Source organism: Poecile atricapillus, chromosome 7, assembly GCF_030490865.1.
Source record: "Poecile atricapillus isolate bPoeAtr1 chromosome 7, bPoeAtr1.hap1, whole genome shotgun sequence".
Lineage (NCBI taxonomy): Eukaryota > Metazoa > Chordata > Aves > Passeriformes > Paridae > Poecile > Poecile atricapillus.
This window is the reverse complement of record NC_081255.1, coordinates 34,248,979-34,271,567: the sequence shown is the minus strand read 5'-3', so window position 1 is coordinate 34,271,567 and position 22,589 is coordinate 34,248,979. Positions and strand designations below refer to the sequence as shown.

Sequence of the window (22,589 nt, the reverse complement as noted above, 5' to 3'; positions counted from 1 at the left end):
TGGAGGGGTACTTTTCTCTGTCAGATAATTTTTCCTCCGTCTTTGAGAGCCCCAGAAATTAGATTAATAAGTCACATTAATAACTACACTTTTTTGTGTCTTAGAATCATAAAATATTCCGAGTTGGAAGGGGCCCATCAGGATCGTAAAGTCCAGCTCCTGGCCCTGTGCAGGACACTCCAGCAATCCCACCCTGTGCCTGGGAGTATTGTTCAAATGTTCCTTGAGCTCTGACAGCCTTGGGCCCATGAATGACCACAGCCCTGGTGGAGCTGTTCAGTGCCCGACTCCGGGGGAAGAACTTTTCCCTGATCTCCCACCTAAATCCCCCTGACCCAGCTCTAGCTGTTCCCTTGAGTCCTGTCATTGGACATGAGAATGAAGAGATCAGTACCTGCCCTTCTACTTGCCCTTGTGAGGATATTGAAGACCACAATGAGGTCTCCTGTCAGTTTACACTTATGCCACTGAATTTTCTTGGAGTCTGATCTAAGACTCTGGAATGAACCATATTAAACAAAATCCTCCTGGAACCTGCAGCATACACGTTCCTCCCCAAGAAAGCAGGGGCAGAAGAGAGAAGTAACTGTGAAATACTACTTGCACTCCTGTTACTGCTCTATTAGAAGACACACAGACTTCTAACTGATGATGGATGGGTCATAACCAAAAGCACTGCCTCTCCCTATTGGTAGCTAAATTAATAGAACAGTACCTTACTGCTTAAATCTCCTTTTTCTTCTTTGTGTCTTAATTTATTTCCATGTTGGATCACTGAGTTTATGAAGCATCTTCTATATATATTGTTGAGGCAGAGCTTTTTAGTATGCTCTCCCTAGAGAATATTAGGACTTTATTATGCTTTATTATCAACTCTTCAAGCTTTTCTCCTGCCTGATTCTTAGCAGCCCATGTATAGTTTATCTAGAGTTTAGTGTCCCTTCCACAAGAATAAATTGAGGCACTCAGGAATTAAATTGCTTTCCCAAAATCACCCAGCAATGTAGATAGTTACATATCCTTGAAGAAAACATAGAGTCCTAGTCTAGGACTTATCAGGTACTGATATTACTTGCCTTTTTCACGATGTTTCAGACAAATCTGTTAATCTAACAGAGCCAAATTGGAATTAGACCAACTTTAAAGAAACCAGTTTATATATTCCTTCATGGAAAAATGGCATTGAAATGTGTTTAACAAAAAGTTTGTTCTGTACAAGGTCCGTGGCTCTGAGCACGACAGCAGTCACTTGCCACCTGCAGTTCTGCTGCCAGGGGTAATACTTGGGATTGTAGTTCAACATCATCTGTGACTATTTGGTCTGATATGTCTTAACTGTGGGACCTAAAAAATCTCAGCTTCCTTTGCAAACCTTCATATAAGTTTTGGGATACTTAAGGGTACTGTCCCTTCTGTCTTCCTCTCCCTCCACAGAACTTCCTGGTTTCAGCTGGAGGGCACAGGTCCTGCTGCATACAACAACCTGCCCCTGCTGGGCTGGTTGAAGTTATTGTCTAACAATCTGAAGCACCAAAAATAAATGGGTATGTCTCAGGGTCAGAGGATGTGTGCTTCAGGCATTAAAGGCTCAGTCCTCTCTAGGTGAAGCTCACAGAATTTTCTTATTTTCTACTGCAGAAGTAGGTTTTGAACCAACATGAATAGAAATCAGACAGAAGCAGACTCTGCTGAAATCAGTTATGATTCAAATGTGGCCTATAACTAAGAGTTCTCAGCTCTCTAATATTAGAGCATGATTCCAGCAACACAACTGGAAGGTGAAAGTAATTTGTCCAGAATGGTCCTATCTTAGTCTCTTATTTTTATTTTTTTTTAAACTCAAATTTGGTGAAAGGAGCTCATGCCAGGTTAATACTCAAACAAACTTAGTGATTTTAGTACATCTACATCTTAGAACAATGTAGATCAGAAAAATGCACTCTCCGTGAAAAACTTGACTCCTATTATTAAACTCCTATTTATTATTATCTAAACACTACAAATGAGCAAGAGTATAGTATGAACAAATGCTTCTATTATGAGAAAAATTCTGTTTATGGAAAGTAGAATTTGTAAAGGATGAACTGTGTCTAAGGCTGAATACTGCACTCACATGGAAGTACATTTTTATCTTTTTCTGAGAATTATGTGTTCCATTTTTCTGTTAAAAATACAAATATCAGGGTCATACACATTCTGACTAACTCTCTGCATACATAATTTTTTTACAGTGGGACTTAGAAACCTATGAAATGGGATTGAAATTTGGCAGGTGCAGTTGGAGAAAGAACTGCTCAAGCAGAGAATTTACAGGGTACAGGAACAATAGTTCAAGTTACAAGGAAAAAATTACAGAGGCAGCATATTGGTTTGGTTCTTGATAAATCTAACTTCTTTATTTGCTTATTTACAGTGATAATACTTTGTGGTGTTGAGGTCATTATCATACTGATGCTGATCTTCCTAAGAAATAGGATCCGGATTGCTATTGCACTGTTGAAGGAAGGTAGTAGGTATGTTTGTTTTATTTTAATGTATGTTATATATAATATATGTTTTATAGAGATAGAGATATGGATATGTTGAATGGTATTAAATGATCTCTAGAGTACACTCTTCCTGAACTCTATCTTGCGCTAGCAAGGGCAGAAAATTGGGGTTTAAAATACAACACTGCATTTGTTGAACCAAACAGATTCAACAAGGAGTTCAGGGGAGGCATTCAAGGAATGCCAGTTACCTTTTAATGAGGTTGTGCTTAATAGAGCTTTCTCTTTTAAAGTAAGGTATTTATTATCTCTCCACTTCTTGCCTTAAGAATACATACACTGTTGATATTACCACTTATCCTTAGTGCAAAGAAGGTGTCTCAGCAGAAAAGCTAAGTATGGTATGCTGTTCATCGGAGTCTGGGACCTATAAGTGCCAGCTTTGCTCTGTCATTGGATTGTCTCTGGAGTCGTGTACTAATAGTAGAGGATTGGTGTTGTTTTGGCTGTGGCTTCTATTTAGGGAAAAACTAGGAGTTTCTTCTGGCTCCAGTCAAACTTCTGTGTGGACAGGCATAAATAAAAAAAGAGACTTCTGTGACCAGACATTTTAAGAGGGTGCAGTCTAAGATACTTCTTTTTAGCTCTGAGTAAAGAAGAAAGCAGAGCAGGATACGAGGGTTTAGAGCCTAAGGGACCCCTTCACTGTGTGTTTCCTGAAATCTGCATAGGCTTTGTTAACAGTGGTTCCTAGTTTACACAGTGCAAACACTTAGTGTTTTTGTTGGTGGCTTATTTTTTTCTTTTGGGGGGGGGGGGGGGGTCGGGGGTGTTGTTTGCTTGTTTGTTTTTGTTTTATTGTTTGCTTTTTTTTAATGGGAATATTACAAAGAATAAATGGACTTTAAACTGACTGATTTAAAACATCTGGCCCTTGGGTTTCATTGCAAATAGGCTATGGTCTCATAGGCCCTGAAAGTAAGGCTCTGTTCTCAGAGCACATAGAGTTAGCTCTGAGTTCATCTATATGCACTTGCTTGTGGTTTTCTGCTATCTCTGTTGCCACTGTGGTTCCTGGGAATTGGGATTTGGGATTTTTGTCATGGGATTAAGAAATATGGAAGTTCTGCATTTAGCCAGGTATCTGTTTCCTGTCTTATGCTACTGTACAATTAGAGCGTAGCAATTAATTTAGGCAGCACTAAATTATACTCTTAAATTCTTGTTCATTAAAATCCAGGAACACTTTTAACATTCTTCAGAACCTTTGTTCACAGCCTTGACAGGTGGAAGGTTTTTAGAAACTTCATAAACTTCTTGCTGATTAGTAATAACATTCTATAGTTTTCCAGCAGCATGGAAGGGTCACTTGAAGGTGAACTTTTTTCTCTCCTGCATAATGGATGAGATGAAACAGTGTATGTAATTACTGTAAACTTAACAGGCCATGTCCTGTATTTAGAAAGATAAAAAGTAAGGCGCTAATGACTGGAAATCACACTGTTTTTCAATAGCTTTTAGCTATATTTTGAAAAATATTACAGTTATAATGCCAATAATTTACTTGAAATCCATAGTTAGAAACAACAGTTGTTAATCAGTGTTTTGGAATAATAGCCAATGGTCTTAATGGTAACTAAGAGGCCGTTAGCTGAACATAGCTAATTTGTTGTGATTGTTTCTCAGACAGCATAAGGCTCTGTCCTCCTGTGTGACTTGTAATGGACTCTTTTGTCTCTAGACTTGGACAACAATTGATGTTTTACTTATAACCTCTGTACTGCACATAACAGTTTCCTCGCATTCACCCTAGCATATACTACTTTACCTTTAGAAATGGAGTAAAGTTTTCTCCTTTTGCATTTTGGAAACTACATCCTATAACATAAATACCATCAGAAGTGCCCTATGTCACAGGAGAAATACTATAGGAAATAGTACTAGACAAAAAGACATGTGATAAAGAGAGCCAACCCATAACAGCCTGCAGTGAACAAAGCACATGCTTTCTGAATTCACATCCAGTGAGATACCCAGCTGGCAGTATTCACTTCTGGGACAGCAGCAGGTTTACCAAGAGGGCTGGTATCAACTCCCACTTACAGAGAACAAGCTCCTGGCAGGGTAGGAACTAGGATGCTCGAGTTCCTACTCACTAGTCACAGGAATTAGCAGTAGAATATCAGTCTACATATGCCTTGATATTGAAAGAACCTCTCTAAGCTGTCAGCAGGAAAAGGTAATTATTAGTTTTGCCTTCCAGTAGTAATAGGTGAGTGCCATTTAGTTACAGCATATGCAAGGAAGGTCACATAGTCGCAGGAAGGTGTCAGTGTGTCCTGGCATTACAAAGACAAGTTGACTGTCTCTGCCTCTGAATAGCTAGCACTTAATGCAGGAAAGTTGCTGAGAAGAGAGTTGTCAAATACAAAATAGAACAAGATAGTTTCAGATCTGTAGGAGTGAAGGAAGAACTCAGGAGAAGCAGAGTGAGATAAGGACATAAAGGGTAATAATGTCTGCAAAGTTAGCAAGAAGATGTCGTGGAAATCGGGTAATGGCCTAGAAAGAGATGGATCTCTGAAGCAGTCATGAAGAAGGAGACAGCAGAAGACAGGCTGGAACATGGCAATTTGATAAAGTTCACTGTATTACCATTGATAAAAGTGGAGTGATAGAAATGACAAAGTCAAGGTTTGAAGACATAGGAAAAAAATTCCTGCAGTATTCTGATATCCTAGTACTAGATTATGCTGTGAGTGTCAAAAAGGTTCTCAAAGTAAAATTGCTTAGAAGAGAACTGATAAAAAGCTTGTTTCTGGAATTGTATCTTACTGATATTTTTTTTTTCTTTTATAGGGCAATTGGCTACATAATGTCTACACTGTTCTACCCAATCATCACCTTCTTACTCATTGCAATTTGTATTTCCTACTGGGCTGTGACAGCTGTGTATCCTTCTGTCTGTGTACCTATCTGAAGCAAGTCTTCCGGTCTGCAAGACTAGATGATTTTCTGCTATTTCACATTAATTAAAACAATATTAAGAGGCTTATTTGGTCACTTAGCACTTACACTTCTGATGCGGTCCTCCATACTGCACATCGACATGTGATCTACAGACAGTGATTTTATTTGAATAAAAAAAAAAACGGACTAAAATTCAATCCAAGGCAGGGGGATCATACAAAGCCTGTGTGCTGCATAAGGTTGACTCTTGGGGTTCTTTGATGTGCTGTGTGCTCCATAGGCCTGGTGTTAATGGTTTCTTAGTTAACTGGAGGTAGAGTGGGTTCTGTGTGTGTTTTGTTAAGAAAAACATGAGAAAAAAGTGAGAGAATATACAGTGCACTATCTTCTCTGAATTGCCTGACAGCAACCACTGTTTGTTCCTGATCAGCAAGCGTTTGGTAAGGACTAAAAAAGGGGAAAACTGCTATTTAAAATCCAGCTGTTTTTTCATATGCAAAGAGGGTCAGTTGTTGCTTTTCAGGGCAGTGTTAATTCATCCTTATGCTTTGTATTTACTTTTGCAAAGTACGAGAGCTACTGCATAGTCTGCCTTGTCAAAGATAGATGTGGAGGAGAGATGGGGACAATTTTCAAGGTTATGTCCCCTGCCTGTTCTGCTCAGGGGTTATTACAGCTCCAGGTACGAGTCTGCCTTATTCCTCTAGGTAATGAGAGCACTTGGTCTTGTCTGTCAACTCTTCAGATATGTCTCTCCAGATCAAGACCAGGTTTTCTGTTATCTACGCAAGATTTTTAGTGCTAGTAGTTACCCACTGCAGAATCCTAAGTTGCACAAAAAACAGTTTTGTGATTCCTTCTTAAAATATTTCATTCAGTTTTCTGGCCACATCAGGAGAACCTGTGTATAAAGTAATGGCTAATCAAACACTGTGCAAGTATGCAAACCTGACTTGTAACCCGGAGGTAAGTGTGAAAAATATTTACCTATAGTGAGAGCTATACTAATTGCATTTTTTAATCACTGTTAAATGCACTTCTGGTAAAATATGTGCATGTTTTAAGTAATGAGACCTCATGTTAAACCTGATAATATTACCTAATATTCAGGTAACACTTTCTTATTTTACAGACATAAACTAGTTTTTCCGCTAAACTCTTCTGTAAATGTGGACATTCTAATTTACAGGGTGAGAAAGGAAGAGAAAAAAATAAAATTTTATTGGGAAGATGTTCTTGAATTTGTGAGGAGTCTTTTTTTTGGTCTTCTAAAGGGCATGGTAAACTTTGAAAGCTGCACCTCAGACTTGCTCAGGGACTAGCCATGATTTGAAGCAGAAGCTTAGCCGCTTCTGTCACAGTAATTATCTTTATAAAGCTCCAAATTTTTTTTTTATTTTTTTTTTTAATTTTGCCCTCAGACAATTTTTTTTACTTGGCTGTGGGTTTGAATTTAAGGATTCTTTAAAAAATAGAAATATGTATCAAATGTTATGCACCAGGGGAAAAATAACCCTATGCACCAGCACAGACTGCAGGTGACCTGCTGGAGGGCAGCTCTCTGGAGAAGGACTTGGGAATCCTGGTGGGGACGACAAGCTGTCCCTGGGCCAGCAGTTTGTTCTGCCAGTCAGGAGGTGCTTCAGGAAGAGCATTCCCAGCCGGTCAGGGAGGGATCCTGCCCCTGTGCCCAGCCCTGGAGGCACCTCTGGAGTGTGTGTCCAGCTCTGGATCCTCAGCACAGCAGGGACAGGAGCTCCTGAGCTGAGGAAGGGCCTGGAGCATCTCCGTGCCCAGGAGAGGCTGAGGGAGCTGGGGCTGCTCAGCCTGGAGAGGAGCCCCAGCTGAGAGGGGCCCTCAGCCCTGGCTGTCCCTCTGTCCCTGGCTGTCCCTGGATGTCCCTGGCTGTCCCTCTGTCCCTGGCTGTCCCTGTCTGCAGCGAGAGAGCAGAGCATGAACCAGGCTCTGCTCTGGGGGCCAGCAATGGGACAAGAGGCAATGAGCAGAAACCAATGCATTAAGTTTCATTGTGTTGCAGTGGTGATGCACACGCTGCTGATGTCTAAACACTACAAAAGAAAGCAATTAGAATTCATCTGGTTTCATTTCATGTCCAAACCAAGCAAATACGTGAAATAAACACTAGAAATAGGGAAAAGTAATTCAGTATAAAGATGACTCCTTTTTATAATAGTCTGAAATACATAAGCTAAGTTGTGACCACATCCACAGTTTGTATTACATTGTATAGCTCAGTTTTTCAACCATGGTGATTTTACCTGAGCATCCAATTTGGCCTCTAGTTTTCAAGTTGTTTTTTTTTCTTTAATTGAGCATATTTTCTTTAAAGAAGCATTTATATATCTTAAAAGTAGATTCCTGAAATTTAAATTCCATTTTTTCAAGTTTCACGGATGTGGTTAACAGCCCTGTTTGCCAATACCTAGTTTAAACTTAAGTCTTTGCATGAGACTGAGTAAGTCCTTGATTTGAATCTGAGTATGTAAACAGGTTGCGTAGTGTTGCAGTTTTGAATGAGCTAATGAAATATCAAGCAGAGTTATGTTATTTGTATTAACCTGCTAAATATCAGAGGCTATGTATATAGAATTCATTTCTTATGATTGTCTTATTTTTTATTTCTGTTTAGACTTTTAACACAACCAATGTGACTAAATTGTGCCCAGGTGCTCAGTGTACTTTTGCTTTTTATGGAGGAGAAGGCCTGTACCATAAATACATCTTCATCTTCCAGTTAGCCAATGCCTTTGTCTTTCTCTGGCTGGTGAACTTTGCAATTGCACTGGGTCAGTGTACCCTTGCTGGTGCCTTTGCCTCTTATTACTGGGCCTATAGAAAGCCAGCTGATATTCCGCTGTGGCCACTCTTCTCTTCATTTGGACGAGCAATACGGTAAGTCTGTGAGGCTGGAAGGGAGCCTTGTCGTGTGTCTGACAAGTGCTCTTTTTACATCTAAAGAAGCCAGTCTTAGAATATAATAGGAAAATTATTAGTCAGCATTATAGTTTAATATTGGTGGCAGCTGAGTCCCCCTCAGCTGCCTGCTTGCTCCCCCATGCTGATGGAGGAGAGAATCTGAAGGGTAAAAATATGAAAATTATTTTATATTTTATATTATTATTACTTATTATTTATATTTTATTTATATATTATATATATTCTATATTTTATATTGAATATATAGTATATTATATATTATTATATATTTATATATAATATATAATTAATAATATATAACATATAATAATATATAATAATATAATAAGATACAATAATATAATGATATATAATTATGATATATAATATATAATATACATATCATATATTTTATATATAAATATGTGTATATATTTATATTATTATTTATATTATTATGAAAAATATGAAAATATGAAAACACATGGGCTGAGATGAAGACCGTTTAATAGGTAAAAGAAAGATGCATGCACAAGCAAAGCAAGGAATTCATTCCTCATTTCCCACAGACAGGCATGTGTTCAGCCATCCCCAGTACAGCAGGGAATTTTCATGTATAGCAGTGTCTTGGAAAGACAAACTCCAAAATTCCAAATGCTCCCCTCTTACCCCTCCTTCCACCAGCTGATACTGCTGAGCCTGACACTATGGCGTGAGGTATCCCTGGGATCATTTGATGTCAGCTATCCTGGCCATGTCCCCTCTCAGCTCTTCATGTACCCCCAACCTGCTTACCAGTGCGGCAGGGTGAGGAGTGGAGCAGTCCATGGTGCTGTGCAAATGTTGCTCAACAGTGGCTAAAGCATGGGTGCATTATCATCACTATCCTGGTCAAAAACCCAAAACATAGCACAGCACAAGCTACTATGAAAAAAACCACAGTCCATCCAGCCAGCACGATTGGGAAGATGTAGTTATTGGAGGAAGGCTGGATCCTGTAGCCCTACAGTACCAGGGCTGCTGCAGCTCCCTGCCCCTAGGTCCAACCAATTGTAATGCTGAGCAGGTACTCTTAGTAGACACACACATGAAATACAACAGATGTGTACACAGATTGAGAGACAGACACAGGACTCACAAACAGCGCCAACACCAATGGCTTCATCCCATTCCTCTGTGGCGGATCAGGATGAAGGTCCATTAGTTTTGTGTAATTCCCACTAATGGACCTTCCTTCACTTCTGATTTTATTTGTATATACATACACATATGCATACATATATCCATGTACATGGGCACACGTGTGACGTAACAGTCAAATATTTTGTTTTTAGATACCATACAGGTTCACTGGCATTTGGAGCCTTAATTCTTGCGATTGTCCAACTTATTAGAGTAATACTGGAGTACCTGGATCACAAACTGAAAGGTGAGATTTATGATCTGCCGTAAGTTGTTAAGATCTTCCTTGCTAAATTACTTCCTTACTTTCCCAAGCTGTTTTTTAGCAAGGAAAAGAGACTAATTCAACATTATCTGTTGTAGTTTATTTTGAAGCCAGTAAATTTATGTTCATTTACTCAAACTGAGTCTGTGATTTTGGGAACCTAATGCAAAGTTTAGATGGGATATGAGTCTGGTCTGATTGAAAGCTAGTGAGTTAAATTTGGTTGAGAGAGAGTCCATACCTAGAAATAAAGAAATGTCACAATTTAAGATCTTCTGAAGACTGTTCATGAGTTCTCTGTATGATGTACTCTCTCCTGCTCTTTTTAGGTACTCAGAACTCCTTCACTAGATTCCTACTCTGCTGCCTCAAGTGCTGTTTCTGGTGTTTGGAAAAATTCTTAAAATTTATAAACAGAAATGCCTACATCATGGTATGTGCTGTGTCTGCATATGGTCTTCTCTGTCTAGGACACTGAAATATCCTAGACGCTACTAGTTGATCAGCAGGCAGCAATACTTGAATCTGCTGAATAAATAATGTGATTTATGGGAGTTTTCAGTACATGCATGTGGTTCTACCATGAAAAAATAAGATTTTTTTTTTTCCTTCTCATTTGAGCCTCGTTTTTTTCTTGTCTTTTTCCATCACTCTAACTCCCAAAATAATTGGGAAGGGATGGAATAAATTGTTAACCGACCCTGTAATTCAGTAATTGATATCCTGGTTTCAACAGGAAAATTAATTTATTTCATATTGCATGTTGATGACATTTCTCTTTGGAGGCAGTATTTGAATAAGGAAGTCAGAAGGAATGTGATAATTGTATTTCCACCTGGAAGTTAAAAGCACAAATTCTACTAGCAACAGCAGCAGCCATATTTCTCTCAAATAAGCCTTTTTAGCTTCCAGATACAAGAAGTTTGAAATCTTCACATAAATTAACATACACAGATTTCAGCCTAGGATGTTCTGCTTGAAGCAGCTTCAGTGATTGAGTGGTACATTCACAGACTTCTTGTCTCAAAGGAGGTGGCTGTGGTGGTCCATTACAATCTGTGTTGATGTTTCAAATTATTGCCATCTTGAAGAAGAAGCATTTTTGACAATCTTTTTTACATTTCATAAAATGTCTGAGCTGAGAGCTGTTCTAGTATATCTTACCGTGCTGGACACTATTCCAGGAAGATGTGGATTTGTCCATGAATAACTTCAGCTACTTTACTTTATGCCAATTTTTTCTTCAGGGGATGCAACATCAGGTCCAAGGAGATAGATAACTACAGGGGTCAGCTCACTTCAGCTCTACAAGTGCCTGTTCTTTTCCACTGACTATAAATCTAGTGTAGGTAACTAGCAAAGGGAGAATCCCTCAACAAGTACCTTTTTTGCTCTGCTTCGGAAACTAAGTACTACATGTGTCTCAGGGTCTACTACCTGTGAGATCACAAGAGGTGGCATGCTCATCACTAGGTGATTTGAAGGGGAAGGAGGGATAATATTCTGTCCCAGCCTGATGGGAGGCATTGAAATAGCAGGTGACAGAGGGAACTGATTTATTTTCATCTGAGTTTCAAGGCCACATATTAGGGAGAGCTATGCATTACATGCAGATAGATCCTGGCATACGAGATGCTATCCTAATTATTTAAAATACTGAACAGCTACTATTATTTTGCAGATTGCCATATACGGTAAAAACTTCTGCACGTCAGCAAAGGAAGCATTCTTTTTGCTCATGCGGAATGTGGTGAGGTAAGGGACTATCTCCCAGTCCTTGGAAATGTTTGGAGTTCCTGCTATTGCACTCTGGGCACACTTCTTTCCTCTCCCATGTCTCCTCCATATACTGAGTGCTGCTTCTGTCCTCAGACAGGGCCCTCACTTCTTGCACTCAGTGTGTTAACAGCAGCCTGGCCAGTACAGTAACCTATGCAGAGATTACCATGTAATCTCATGTTTTTTTTGTGATTGGTTCTTTAAATTCTAAAATATCCAGTATGTTGTAATAATGCCTCCAAGAAACAAGTGGAGGCCCTGAGAGGAGATCTGCAGATACATGGGAATGGGATGCTCATCATCTGCCATATATTTGTTTTTTGAACTTGGTGTGAGAATTGGAAAGCAGAAAAACCTAAGTCTTCAGATTCATTCAGCAATCTTATGAGGTGTCAGAGAGTGGAAGTAAAGAAGACAGAATAATTTAATTTCAAAAAGATTGTCTTTAACATAATCTGATCTCCTCTGATGCTTGGAAATTTCCTGGCCCTTTTTTTCACTACCAAGTGTGTTGCCAAGCTCCCTGTTCTCATCAGTACTTCCCTTCATTGCTCCTGGCTCCTCCTTTGCTATTGTAAGATCAAAAAATCATGGGAGAATAACTTAGGAGCAGGCCATATTGATGTAATATCACACAATCTAATTACCAAGCAAGAGACACGGTAAAGCTTAGTTAGGTTTAAAGCATTAAGTGAAGGACTGGGAGGAGGAGAAAAATGGAGGGGAAGGCTGAAAGAGGAAAGTGGAAATTATGCTTAGGAAAGAAGAGGAAAGAACTGGAGTTGGGAGATGAAATATCTTCACTGTGTTACCCTGCACTGATATGAGGACAGTGATGTCCACAGTGAGTAAAGGCTGTGCAACAGAGAGGAGAAGCTACCTTTATTTCCTTACAGAATATAATCTCTCTGTTCTTTATGATTTTGCACTGAATCAGTAAGAACAGTTAAAAGCTAGACATATAAATCTGTTGTTTCAAATAAAGATATTTTTATCTTGTGTATTTTGCTAAATCTGAATTCTGACAGGTTAATGATGATTTGTCTCTTTAGTAGTTCTTAACATTTCTTTTTCACAGTAGTTAGGACAATATATACCATATCCATAATGGTAATATAGCCCTCAATGCTGTCAAGAGGTTAATGAGACAAAGTTTATCTGCAGTTTCTGATTCTACAGGCTGGCAGGATATTGAGCAGAAACTCCCTGCTGTGCTTCAATGAGAGCTGCAGATTTACTGTCTGCTTTTCTGTGTATCTTCTTTCATCTGTGATTATCTTCCTGCTTTGAAGTCTCCTGCCTTCCGTGTTGTACCATGATATCTTAAAATAGTAGATTTGGCATGTTATGGGATCATGAAAGATGGCCAGATAGGACCAAGTTGAAAGGAGGCCTACCAGCAATCTACATAAATGTTGCTTTTTGTTTTGATGTGTACTTCCCCTATTCTGGCTTGGCTTATCTGTGCCCCTAGAAGCAAGGCTGGATAAAAAATATTTTGAAGTTTTGGGTTGGCTGATATTTGTTTTAAACCAACTTGAGGAATAAACAGTCTTCATGTCAATCCTGTAGCAGCATTGCCACATTAAGGCCGTATTCAGCAAAGACTCAGTGCTTTCTTGCCTGCTGAGATTACACTGTAGCAACACCCATCTCAGCACTGCCTGTCTGTGGTGTTGTGTTGTCAGGTTGTAAAACCAGCAGAAGACAGCTTCTGGTCATATTTTGCAGTTATCCATAGGTTTAAGGAGAGAGAATACAAATGTCTGGTTTGTGATGATTATGTATCATTTGTCCTTTGCTAAACAGGGTTGCAGTTCTGGACAAAGTTACAGACTTCCTTCTGTTTCTGGGGAAAATCCTTGTTGCTGGTGGTGTGGGTAAGCCGGTTGTTTGTTTGTTTGTTTTTCTAAATTGTGTGCTCTATTTTCTGGTACCCACAAGCATGCCTGCCATGTTCATATATGCTTAGTTAGCAGCTGGAGGTTCTCATTGGTCTGAGTATTTGGAAATCTCTTTCTGTGTTTCTAGGGTTTGCTAGATTGAACTAAAACCTTTTTTCTTTTTTTCCCCCTTTCTCCCACTTGCCCAGCACCTGGTTTGCCTTGGCAGCATCTTCTCTATAATTGCTTTTACAGCTTTTGCATGTGTGGCTTGTGCAAGGACTTCTGCAGCCATGGCATCATAGTTGAATCAAACAAAATTCACATCCAATAAGTCAGCCACAGTCAGTTCTCCTTTTGTAAGAACTGAACAAAATTGCAAATGAGATTCACCTGTTAACAGACAACTGCCTACAAGCTGTGAAGGTACAGGTCTGCAGGAATGGACCTGAAGCTCTGCTGTGTTCAAGCCCATTGCAGCTATAAGCTATAGTAAAATAAATAGAATATTTCTAGCATCCTTATAGGGTTTTCTTTGTTATCAGTAAATATCAGGGAGATTATTCATGGTTTGCTGTGACAGAAAGGTGTTTTTCTATTTTTTAAATGAAGCACTTTCAGAAATACAAGTTGTCAGTATTTTGTCATCACTGTAGAATTACATTATTTATTTATTTTGCTGTTAAATTCAGTAGTCTTTCTGGGCCCATTAATATCTTTATGGTAATTTATTAATTTACATGTCTCTTCTGTTTGATAATTAGTATTGAAGAATGTATTGTTTACAGACTTTTATTGAAACCAGCCTTGGATCTGTTGTCTGTCTTACACATTCTTTAGATCATGGGAAATCAGAGCTAGCATGGGAATCACTAATTGCCTGTGCTTCTTGCAGGTGTTCTTGCATTCTTTTTCTTCACACAGAGAATACCAGTCTTTGCACAGGAAGTGCCAATGCTAAATTACTACTGGGTACCATTGTTGGTAAGGCAATCATTTAATCTCCTGAATGCTTGGGGCATTGAGGAACTCAGACTGCTCAGAGCATGGGAACAGCTTCTTTGGTCAGCATCCCAGCGTATCCCATCACAGTATCCACTCAAGTGAGGACTGAGCTGCTGTGTTCCAGTCCTCGGGATCCTTCAGGCAGAAGTGGCACTGCAGTGACTCTGAGCCTTCAGAAAAATTAGGTTTCACATCTCAGACTTCCCAGACCGCAAGACACTGATGACAGTATGGCTTCTAATGGAAGGGACTTGCAATGCATCTCTTTCTCCTTTTGCAAGCCCCCCCACTTAAGCTTCAGAACATCTCTAGGCTGAGTGGTTCTTGAAGGATTTCAAAATATTCTTGGCATATATTCTCCTCAGAAGTTGAAATAGTTCCAGTTTGGAACTATTTCAAGCTGGGAAACTAGAAGCTACTACTATGTTAGAATGCAGTGTCTTGAACCTGTGATCCCTGTCCACAGCAGTAGTAACCTTTGGTAGAAATACAGAGGTGACATTAAATTCTTCTAAATTTAATTAGCAGACTAGGCTTCTGACTTAGGTTTATACTACCACAGTGGTGCCAAAAGAAATTTTGTGGTTTATTGTGGTTTGTTTTTTGTAGACAGTCATCATTGGCTCCTACCTAGTTGCACACGGGTTCTTCAGCGTCTATGCAATGTGTGTCGACACACTTTTCCTCTGCTTTTGTAAGTACTACATTTTGTTTCAGTAATGCCTGCAAGTCATGGAAAGAGGAGTTGAAAACCAGCTTATCCATTCTTTCAGAATCTGGTGACATACTAGCAAACTCTGTGAAAAATTAGCAGCTTCTTCTTTTCATACTGGCTCTGTGATGTAGTCTTCCATGCTTTAGTATTCAAATTTAATTACTTTAAGAAGTGTAAGGTAGCTTTATGGTTTATGGAAATATCTGGCTTTTGCTTTTCAGCTGTTGTTAATTTCTTAATGTTCTTAATTTTCAACTGTCCTTAAATTTCATTAAGTTTGCTACTTGGTGCTTTGTGAAGAGCCCTGTACAGTATTGATTTGCTTAAGTGTCTTGACAACAGCAAATATATTATTTGGAATATAGATGGTACTTGCTTTTCAGTTTCATAACCCTGAACGAAGTATTATGCTGAATTACCTCAAAGATTCTATAAAATACCACTTGAAACTATCCCTTGGACTCCAAATGGCAAAAAATCATGGGCCCTGTCAAAGGGACTACTGTTCAGGCTACTGTACAGTCAGAGAATACTAAAATCACAAAAGAAATCTGTTGTTCTTAAATTAGGATGTGATTATAAGAAGCAGGCATCCTTATCATGTAGTACCTTCCATGTGCTGTATTTTTCTATAATGAAAGCTATTCTGGTAGGTCCAAGTAGAAGTTAGTTACATGGTAGTGATTTTTCTTGCAATTTGGAATTTATTTGATAATACTAAGGGAAATAGTCATAGGCTTTCATAAATATGCACTATAGGTTTCTGAAGTGAGATAAACATGGTAATACTGATTCTTTAAGCACTCACTTTTACCTTGCTTCCCTAGAAACTAAGGTTAGCAGGGATTCTGAAAAACTGGGTTGCCAAAGAATCACAGTAACAAGATCTGTTAGAAAACTCAAAATTGCTATCTAGTTCAGAACTACATCCTATTTATCTTGTGTTATGCTTATGGTTCACACCATAAGAATGTAAGCAAACATGAACACAAGCAGACATAACACTAATAACACTCAAAGAAATAAGCTAAGCCACAAATAATTTTCTGAATTATTACTGTTACGTATCTATTTATTTTGTTATTTAGAATGGACTATAGCAAGTTTGTTGGTCCACTCAAAACCAAAAATATTTTCCTTCTAGTTTATTCCAGAGACACATGGTATATATTGCCATGGAGATACATTAAGATTTGCCTCCTCTAGCTTCTTTGGCCACTCCTTACAGCTCAGACTCTCATTTTAGTTCTGGAGTTCCAGCTGTCTGCCTCTGCAGGGTTGCAGTTTCAATGACTGCTTCAGTGACTCTTCCTCACGATTGCCCATTGGCATGTAACTGTTCATTGGTCTGTCACTGCTGCATGGCCCCAGCTGAGCTGAACCCTGACTAGTGATTTAGTCATCACCTTCCATAGGAAAAAAAGTAATGTCTGCCTTGTTGTTTTAAATTCCTATTCTGTTCTGCCTCCCATTAAGTAATGAACAATAGATTAGATAGAATATTATTACTTCACAGCAGCAGGTTTTCAAGTGAACTTCATCTTAGGCAGTGAAAAATGGGCCAGTTTTAGAAAGTGCTTAACTCCATGGCTGTCTTCATGACATATTTTCTAGCAAGAGGTTTCCAAAATGCCAGGGTTTGGTGGAGGAATGAGAATTCCTGAAAATTTCCACCTATACTGCCAAACCAAAGATCTGGACAATAAAATGGATGTATTGCTATCATTAAAAAAATGGCAAGATGTTTGTGTTTCTGCTTCATGTAAAACCTCTTTTGGTCTAAGAAAATAGAAATTTTATAATGTCCTTCGCCAGCTTAATAATAAAGCTAAATTACCTAGATTTTCTTTTAATGTTGGGTGTTTTGCTCGCTCCTTTTTTCAATTCTGCTTGTGTCTCTGTGTGTGTGGTTGTTTCCTTTTCTGACTGGTTTTGCTGTGTAAATTCAGGTGAAGACCTGGAAAGGAATGATGGATCTACAGCAAAACCCTACTTCATGTCAGCTAGCCTCCACCGAATTCTAGGAAAGAAGAAGCTAAGCCCTAAGAAGGCAGTGGGATAATGAACACTAAACCTCAACATCAAAAAGTGTCACTTTTAAGCAAGACATGTATAAAGTAGGCAAAAGTAAAAACTGTAAATGATGCTTCTGGTTAATGGGTGATTCTTTTCTCCTTTTGCAAAAAAAAAAAAAAAGAGCAACATTGGTAACATTTAACTAGTTTAAATGCTTAAGCTAACAGCTGTGAAAACAAGGCCACATTTTAGTTTATAGAGTGCCTATGAAAAGGAAAATGTAAATTTGAAACTTTTATAAGTGTATAATGATGTTTTAATAACTTTTGTAATACAAGTTGCTGCATTAGATGACAGCAGTTTTGATAATGTTTCTTCTTATAAGTGTATATTTGTAAAAGAATATCAGGCAATTTTCTGAAAGCACTAAGTATAACCTAATTAGCCATAAAAAAAAGATAGTTTGAGACTCTAGCTAACGAGATGGTACTAAATTTGTAAATATGGTGCTATGATTGTATTTTTTTGTACAAGCTGGTTCACAGCTATTTAAACTGTGATTATACGTGCATTAATGATTCCCTACACTGAAAAATGTAGTGATATTTTAATCACATCCACAACTGCATCTTTTAAGACATGATGGTACCCTGCAGGTCCCAAAGAAGATAGTCAGAAAAGACTTTAGTTGATACTGCTTAACGTGAAGTTTTCTGGGAGTTGTGCTTAAAAGATGATATAACTGAGAGAAGGTCCCACTGCAGCTGAAGTGATTTGTGGTTCACACAAATAAGGTTTCATCTGGTACAAGATGGTGAATGTATAATTTTTAGCTGATGTCTGAGAGAGATGCACATGTGTTAATATTCCCCTATCATTGACAAGTCTCTGATTGCGTTCTGTTATAAGGAAGTTGAACTTCACTGAAAGGAAACTAAATGCACTCTTATTTTTCATTGAAAGAAAGTCTTTACCCTGTGTGTGTGCACAGGGAGTTCCATTGCCTCTGCCTAGCTTAGAAGGGCTCCTACCAAGCCATTGGAATGACTGTGCAGGTGCAGAAGGTCAGGTCTGCGCTTCCTGCATGTCCCTGTGCTCCCAGGGGCTCACACAGTAAGGTACTAGGACATTGAACTCAAGTCTTCTCATGGTACAGGATGAATTATTCAACTACTGGGACTACTGAGATGTTCTGAAAGATTTAGTTTGCTTTTTGATTGTTAAATTGGCCCAGTTACTAGTACTAAAAGTCATTATTACACCTGTTGGTAGAAAGCACGTTAACATTCAGTGTGTTTTATGACCCTCCCAGTAGTGGAACTGTCACTGCCATTAAGTAACAGCTCCGCTGTTGGAAAAGGTCTTAACACTGGAGAGTTTCTCAGGTCTGTTACTGCCAAGACTGAGCTAAAAGTATTTTAATTTATTAGTCTCCTGGGGGAGCCAAGGTCCCAGCCATACTGAGGCCTGCCCCTAGTTTTCATGGATTCCAGTGTACTGAAGAAATTATTCCAGTACTGTCCACTTTTCAGGAGTGGCATGTGCCATACATTTGCCAGTTCTGTGACAGGAGTTCAGCACCTGGAAATACGTTCCTAACCCTAGAAGTCCATTGGTGTCACAAAAAGAAATGCAAATTCTTTTTCAGATGATTTGAAGGCAAGTTTCTGGGGAAAATTTACTGACCATCCACAGCCCAATGGGATTTTGCTCTCTAATTTACAGCTCTGTTTGTGGTAACTGTGATCACTGCAAAGGCAGTAACACTCTCCTTCATGCCATGGGTCTGGGGTCATGTTGATACACAAGTGACCACCATCCATATGCTTGCAGTCATAGGCGTGGTAAGATCTTGAAATTCAGTGTCCTGAGGTGCAGGTGGGAGTGTTCTTGTAAGCTTTCTCTGTGGTCCAATAGGTGCTGGAGCCCTTTTCCTTGAAGCAAAAATGGGGGGTTCAGTTTTGGACTCAAATAATGTAAAAATAGAGGCATATGGTTTCAAATGTTGCTACTGATTATAGGTACCTTTAGATTTTGGTAACCCCTCCTGAGATACTCTAGAGTAAACTTGACTTTCAGAAAGGACTGAGAGTCCCACCTTTTGGAAAAAAAGGACTCCTGAGGGATGAAGTTTTTCTTCATCTTCATCATCATCATCATCATCATCATCATCATCATCATCATCATCATCATCATCATCATCATCATTCCTTTCTCATTATGTGCATGGCATGGATTACACAACCCCCCATGATTCTAATATTTTCTGAGAATTTAGTCAGTAACTTTTGGGGGTATGTGTAACCATTCTGTGATTAAAGAAGCTGTTGGTCTCACTACAATCCATGTTGTAAACCATTTTTTTGTTTTGTTTTCAATACTACTGATTAATTTTCAGCTAAAGAAACTGCATTACATAATCTATATTTCTACTGGACTTGAGTGTCTTACTGGGAGCTCAACTGAAAAAGCATATTTCTGATTATAGCTTGCTTTTTTATCATATGAATGTAACCACAATGTTTACTAGGAATAAAACATTATAGAAATAGTATACAGTTATTTGATTAGAAAATTTTTGTAACAAACCTATGCATTTACTAAAGGAATTTCTAAAAGTGAAAGTTTTAAATTGTATTATTATTTATATATGATAATATATATATATATATATATATAAATTTGCTCCTCTCACTATTTTGTGAAAGTATTTAGAATGTACTGATCATCATTTCTGAGGAGAAAATTTGAAAGCCATTTTCTTATGATATAATTACGAGAACTGTGAAAATACAAAGCAATACCATGTAGATTTTGTAATAAATAATTCAGTAAGTAAGTAGTAATTATTTAATATTGAAATTGGCTTTTTAAAAATAAATTCTTAATAATTACTAAGTCAAAATTAATGCAAATATTTACTTGGGAAAGATTCACCTAACTTGTTTCAAGACTATCTTATTATAATGGTTCCTAATTAATCCTGTGGGCCAGAGTCTGCAGATGTGCACCACAGAGGAGTACTAATATTGACACTTATGGATTTGGACTTTTACTTTATTGCTTGGTTTAGTATAAAATTCAAAATTCCATTTTTACGTTAGAGAGTGGAACACGGTAAAATATGCCATGTGCTTTGCTGAGCCCCCTGGAGCTGGTGACACAGTGGCCACAGTGCCACCAGCTGTGCTGGTTCTGTGCACGTGGTGCTGATGGACACACGGCGTGGGGGCCCCAGAACCCACAAGCTCCCCAGCACGAGTCAGGGTTATACCAGGCACCTTCTCCCTGGGAGGAGCTGTGGAAAAGCAGGTGGATCTGAAGAAAGACCCTTTTACATAAGTAGAAATAAAGAACATTCTCAAGATCACAAGCAGAATGTAGAAATCAAGACAGTAGAAAACACCTGCTTTCACATCCATGAAATCACATTTGTTTAGTTTGATTTGGATTCATTGTATCTCCCTAGACATATTACTGAATGGCTTCCATTTACATGTTTTATACCAAAGTTTTAATGTCAAGCCTTCAAATTTTGTAAAAAAAAAACCCAGAAAACCCAGAAAAATAAAAAAAAAAAACCCAAACCAACAAAAAAAACCCAAAAAAACACCACCAACAAAAAACCACAAAAAAAACCCATGGAAACAAAACAGAAACAAGAAGACAGGATCATTTCTTCTGCTGAGGGTTTTTTTTCCCAAACAGTATTCAACAGATGATTCTTGGGTGATCCAAGGATACTGAATATTCAAAATTATAGTATTTAATGAAATATTTTACAATTGCATGTTCTGCTCTAGAATGGGAAAAATATTTTGGTGGATGCAATGTCAGGCTGATTCTGGAATAGTCAGTAGGTGTTTTTCCACAAATGGGCTGTCAGAGAAGTGATTATGGAGAATAAACTGACAGTTTTTGAGTAACCCAGAATGTCTCCCTTTGGCCAGTTGCTCAGCCTGCACAGCTGTATCCTTGCAGACCAAGTGCCTTACTGGCTGTTACTTTACCTAGCTTACATTTTGAAATTCATTTATACCGTGTAGACTACAAAACAGAGAAGGTTTGAGAGGAAAACCAACACTTTATTTCAAACTGACTAACAAAAAATGAACTGTAGTGAGGATGTCAGACGTGTTTGCACTGTGTGATGCAGCACCCATCATTTCCCTGTTGCTGTTGTCAGATTATGAAAGTTGATTTTGTGGTCCAGGAGAAAACATGACAATAGTGTTGCAAATAAATGAAAACAATGCAAGACTGTTCCATTTTTATACAGTAGATTTTTAAAATAGCTTTAATTTGTGATACAGTGGACTTCTGAGTAGGGCCTATTCTGCTTTCTGTTTACAATGATCATGCATGTTGTACTTGTGTAACTGTGGGTAGAACTGGGCTCTTGCTACTTACAACAGAAGGAATAAAGCTAAAAATTACATCTGTATTACTGTAATACATCTATTTGTGTGTTCATAAGCATAAAGTTCCTTCTCATTTCAAGACTGATAATTTCCTATTCTGAAACCATTTTATAAATTGTTCTAAATTTTTAAACTTTTGATACAGGCAATGATTTTTGGGGTAATATGTAATTTGTACTGCACTGTAAACAGTTAGAAAATGAGTGTTTCTTCATGTTCAAGTAACACTAGTGCTACTAATATTAAAATTGTCTCTTACTCTATGCTACAAAATGTCCACATGCATTTGTCTCAAACAGAGTTTTAAAACCATAAAAATGGCTCTTTGAGGTTTAAGAAATGAAAGGTAGGTTACTGTTTCATTAATATGATTCTTAAGATTGTATTGTTTTGCCAAAACCGATTTAACATGAGCACGATGATTTGAGCTCTAAACCCTGTTGCTTCTGCTATGCAGAAATAGAATCCTATTGTTAAATATCTTTGATAACAGAAGTGCTTAATTTTGTTGTTACTTCACCGTTTTCCAGTTCCTGGGGATTGTTCTAATAAAGATTTCAATATAAGCCGGAGTGCGTCTGCGCCGCGCCGGGCTGTACGCGGGGCTGTGGGAGCGAGGCGCGAGGCGCGAGGCGCAGTTTGGTGCTGAGGGCGCGCGTGGCGACCGCTGCCGCGTACGAGTGGAGCAGAGGAGATGCCTGGAGGGGCCACTGCTGCTGCTCCAGGTTGGAGGGGAATTCTGGGGTTTATTTATAAAGGATGGAGGATTTTTTTTACATTTTTTCATTTCAATTTAAATCTTTTGAACCATGTAATAATAAACCATACTGTTTCTTGTCTGAACCTGAATTGAGATGTTATATAAAGTAAGCTGTATGGCTGAAATGATACCATAGAACTCAGCAGAAATCTTCTTCGTAGTTTAGG

At 38.4% G+C, this 22,589-nt stretch overlaps 1 protein-coding gene across 3 annotated transcripts in view; it reads left to right on the top strand.

Annotated features, from left to right (window-relative positions):
• Positions 1–20,099, top strand: part of SLC44A5 (solute carrier family 44 member 5) — a 67,697-nt gene extending 47,598 nt beyond the window's left edge. For all 3 annotated transcript variants that reach the window (XM_058843382.1, XM_058843383.1, XM_058843379.1), the window contains 11 exons: positions 2,414–2,513; positions 5,349–5,441; positions 6,338–6,425; positions 8,110–8,372; positions 9,731–9,825; positions 10,173–10,276; positions 11,525–11,598; positions 13,432–13,502; positions 14,401–14,489; positions 15,120–15,204; positions 17,175–20,099. In XM_058843382.1, coding sequence (XP_058699365.1) covers positions 2,414–2,513; positions 5,349–5,441; positions 6,338–6,425; positions 8,110–8,372; positions 9,731–9,825; positions 10,173–10,276; positions 11,525–11,598; positions 13,432–13,502; positions 14,401–14,489; positions 15,120–15,204; positions 17,175–17,287 — 1,175 coding nt within the window. In that variant the 3' untranslated portion in view covers positions 17,288–20,099. The remainder of the gene's footprint in view (positions 1–2,413; positions 2,514–5,348; positions 5,442–6,337; positions 6,426–8,109; positions 8,373–9,730; positions 9,826–10,172; positions 10,277–11,524; positions 11,599–13,431; positions 13,503–14,400; positions 14,490–15,119; positions 15,205–17,174) is intronic.
• The last annotated feature ends 2,490 nt before the right edge of the window (positions 20,100–22,589 follow it).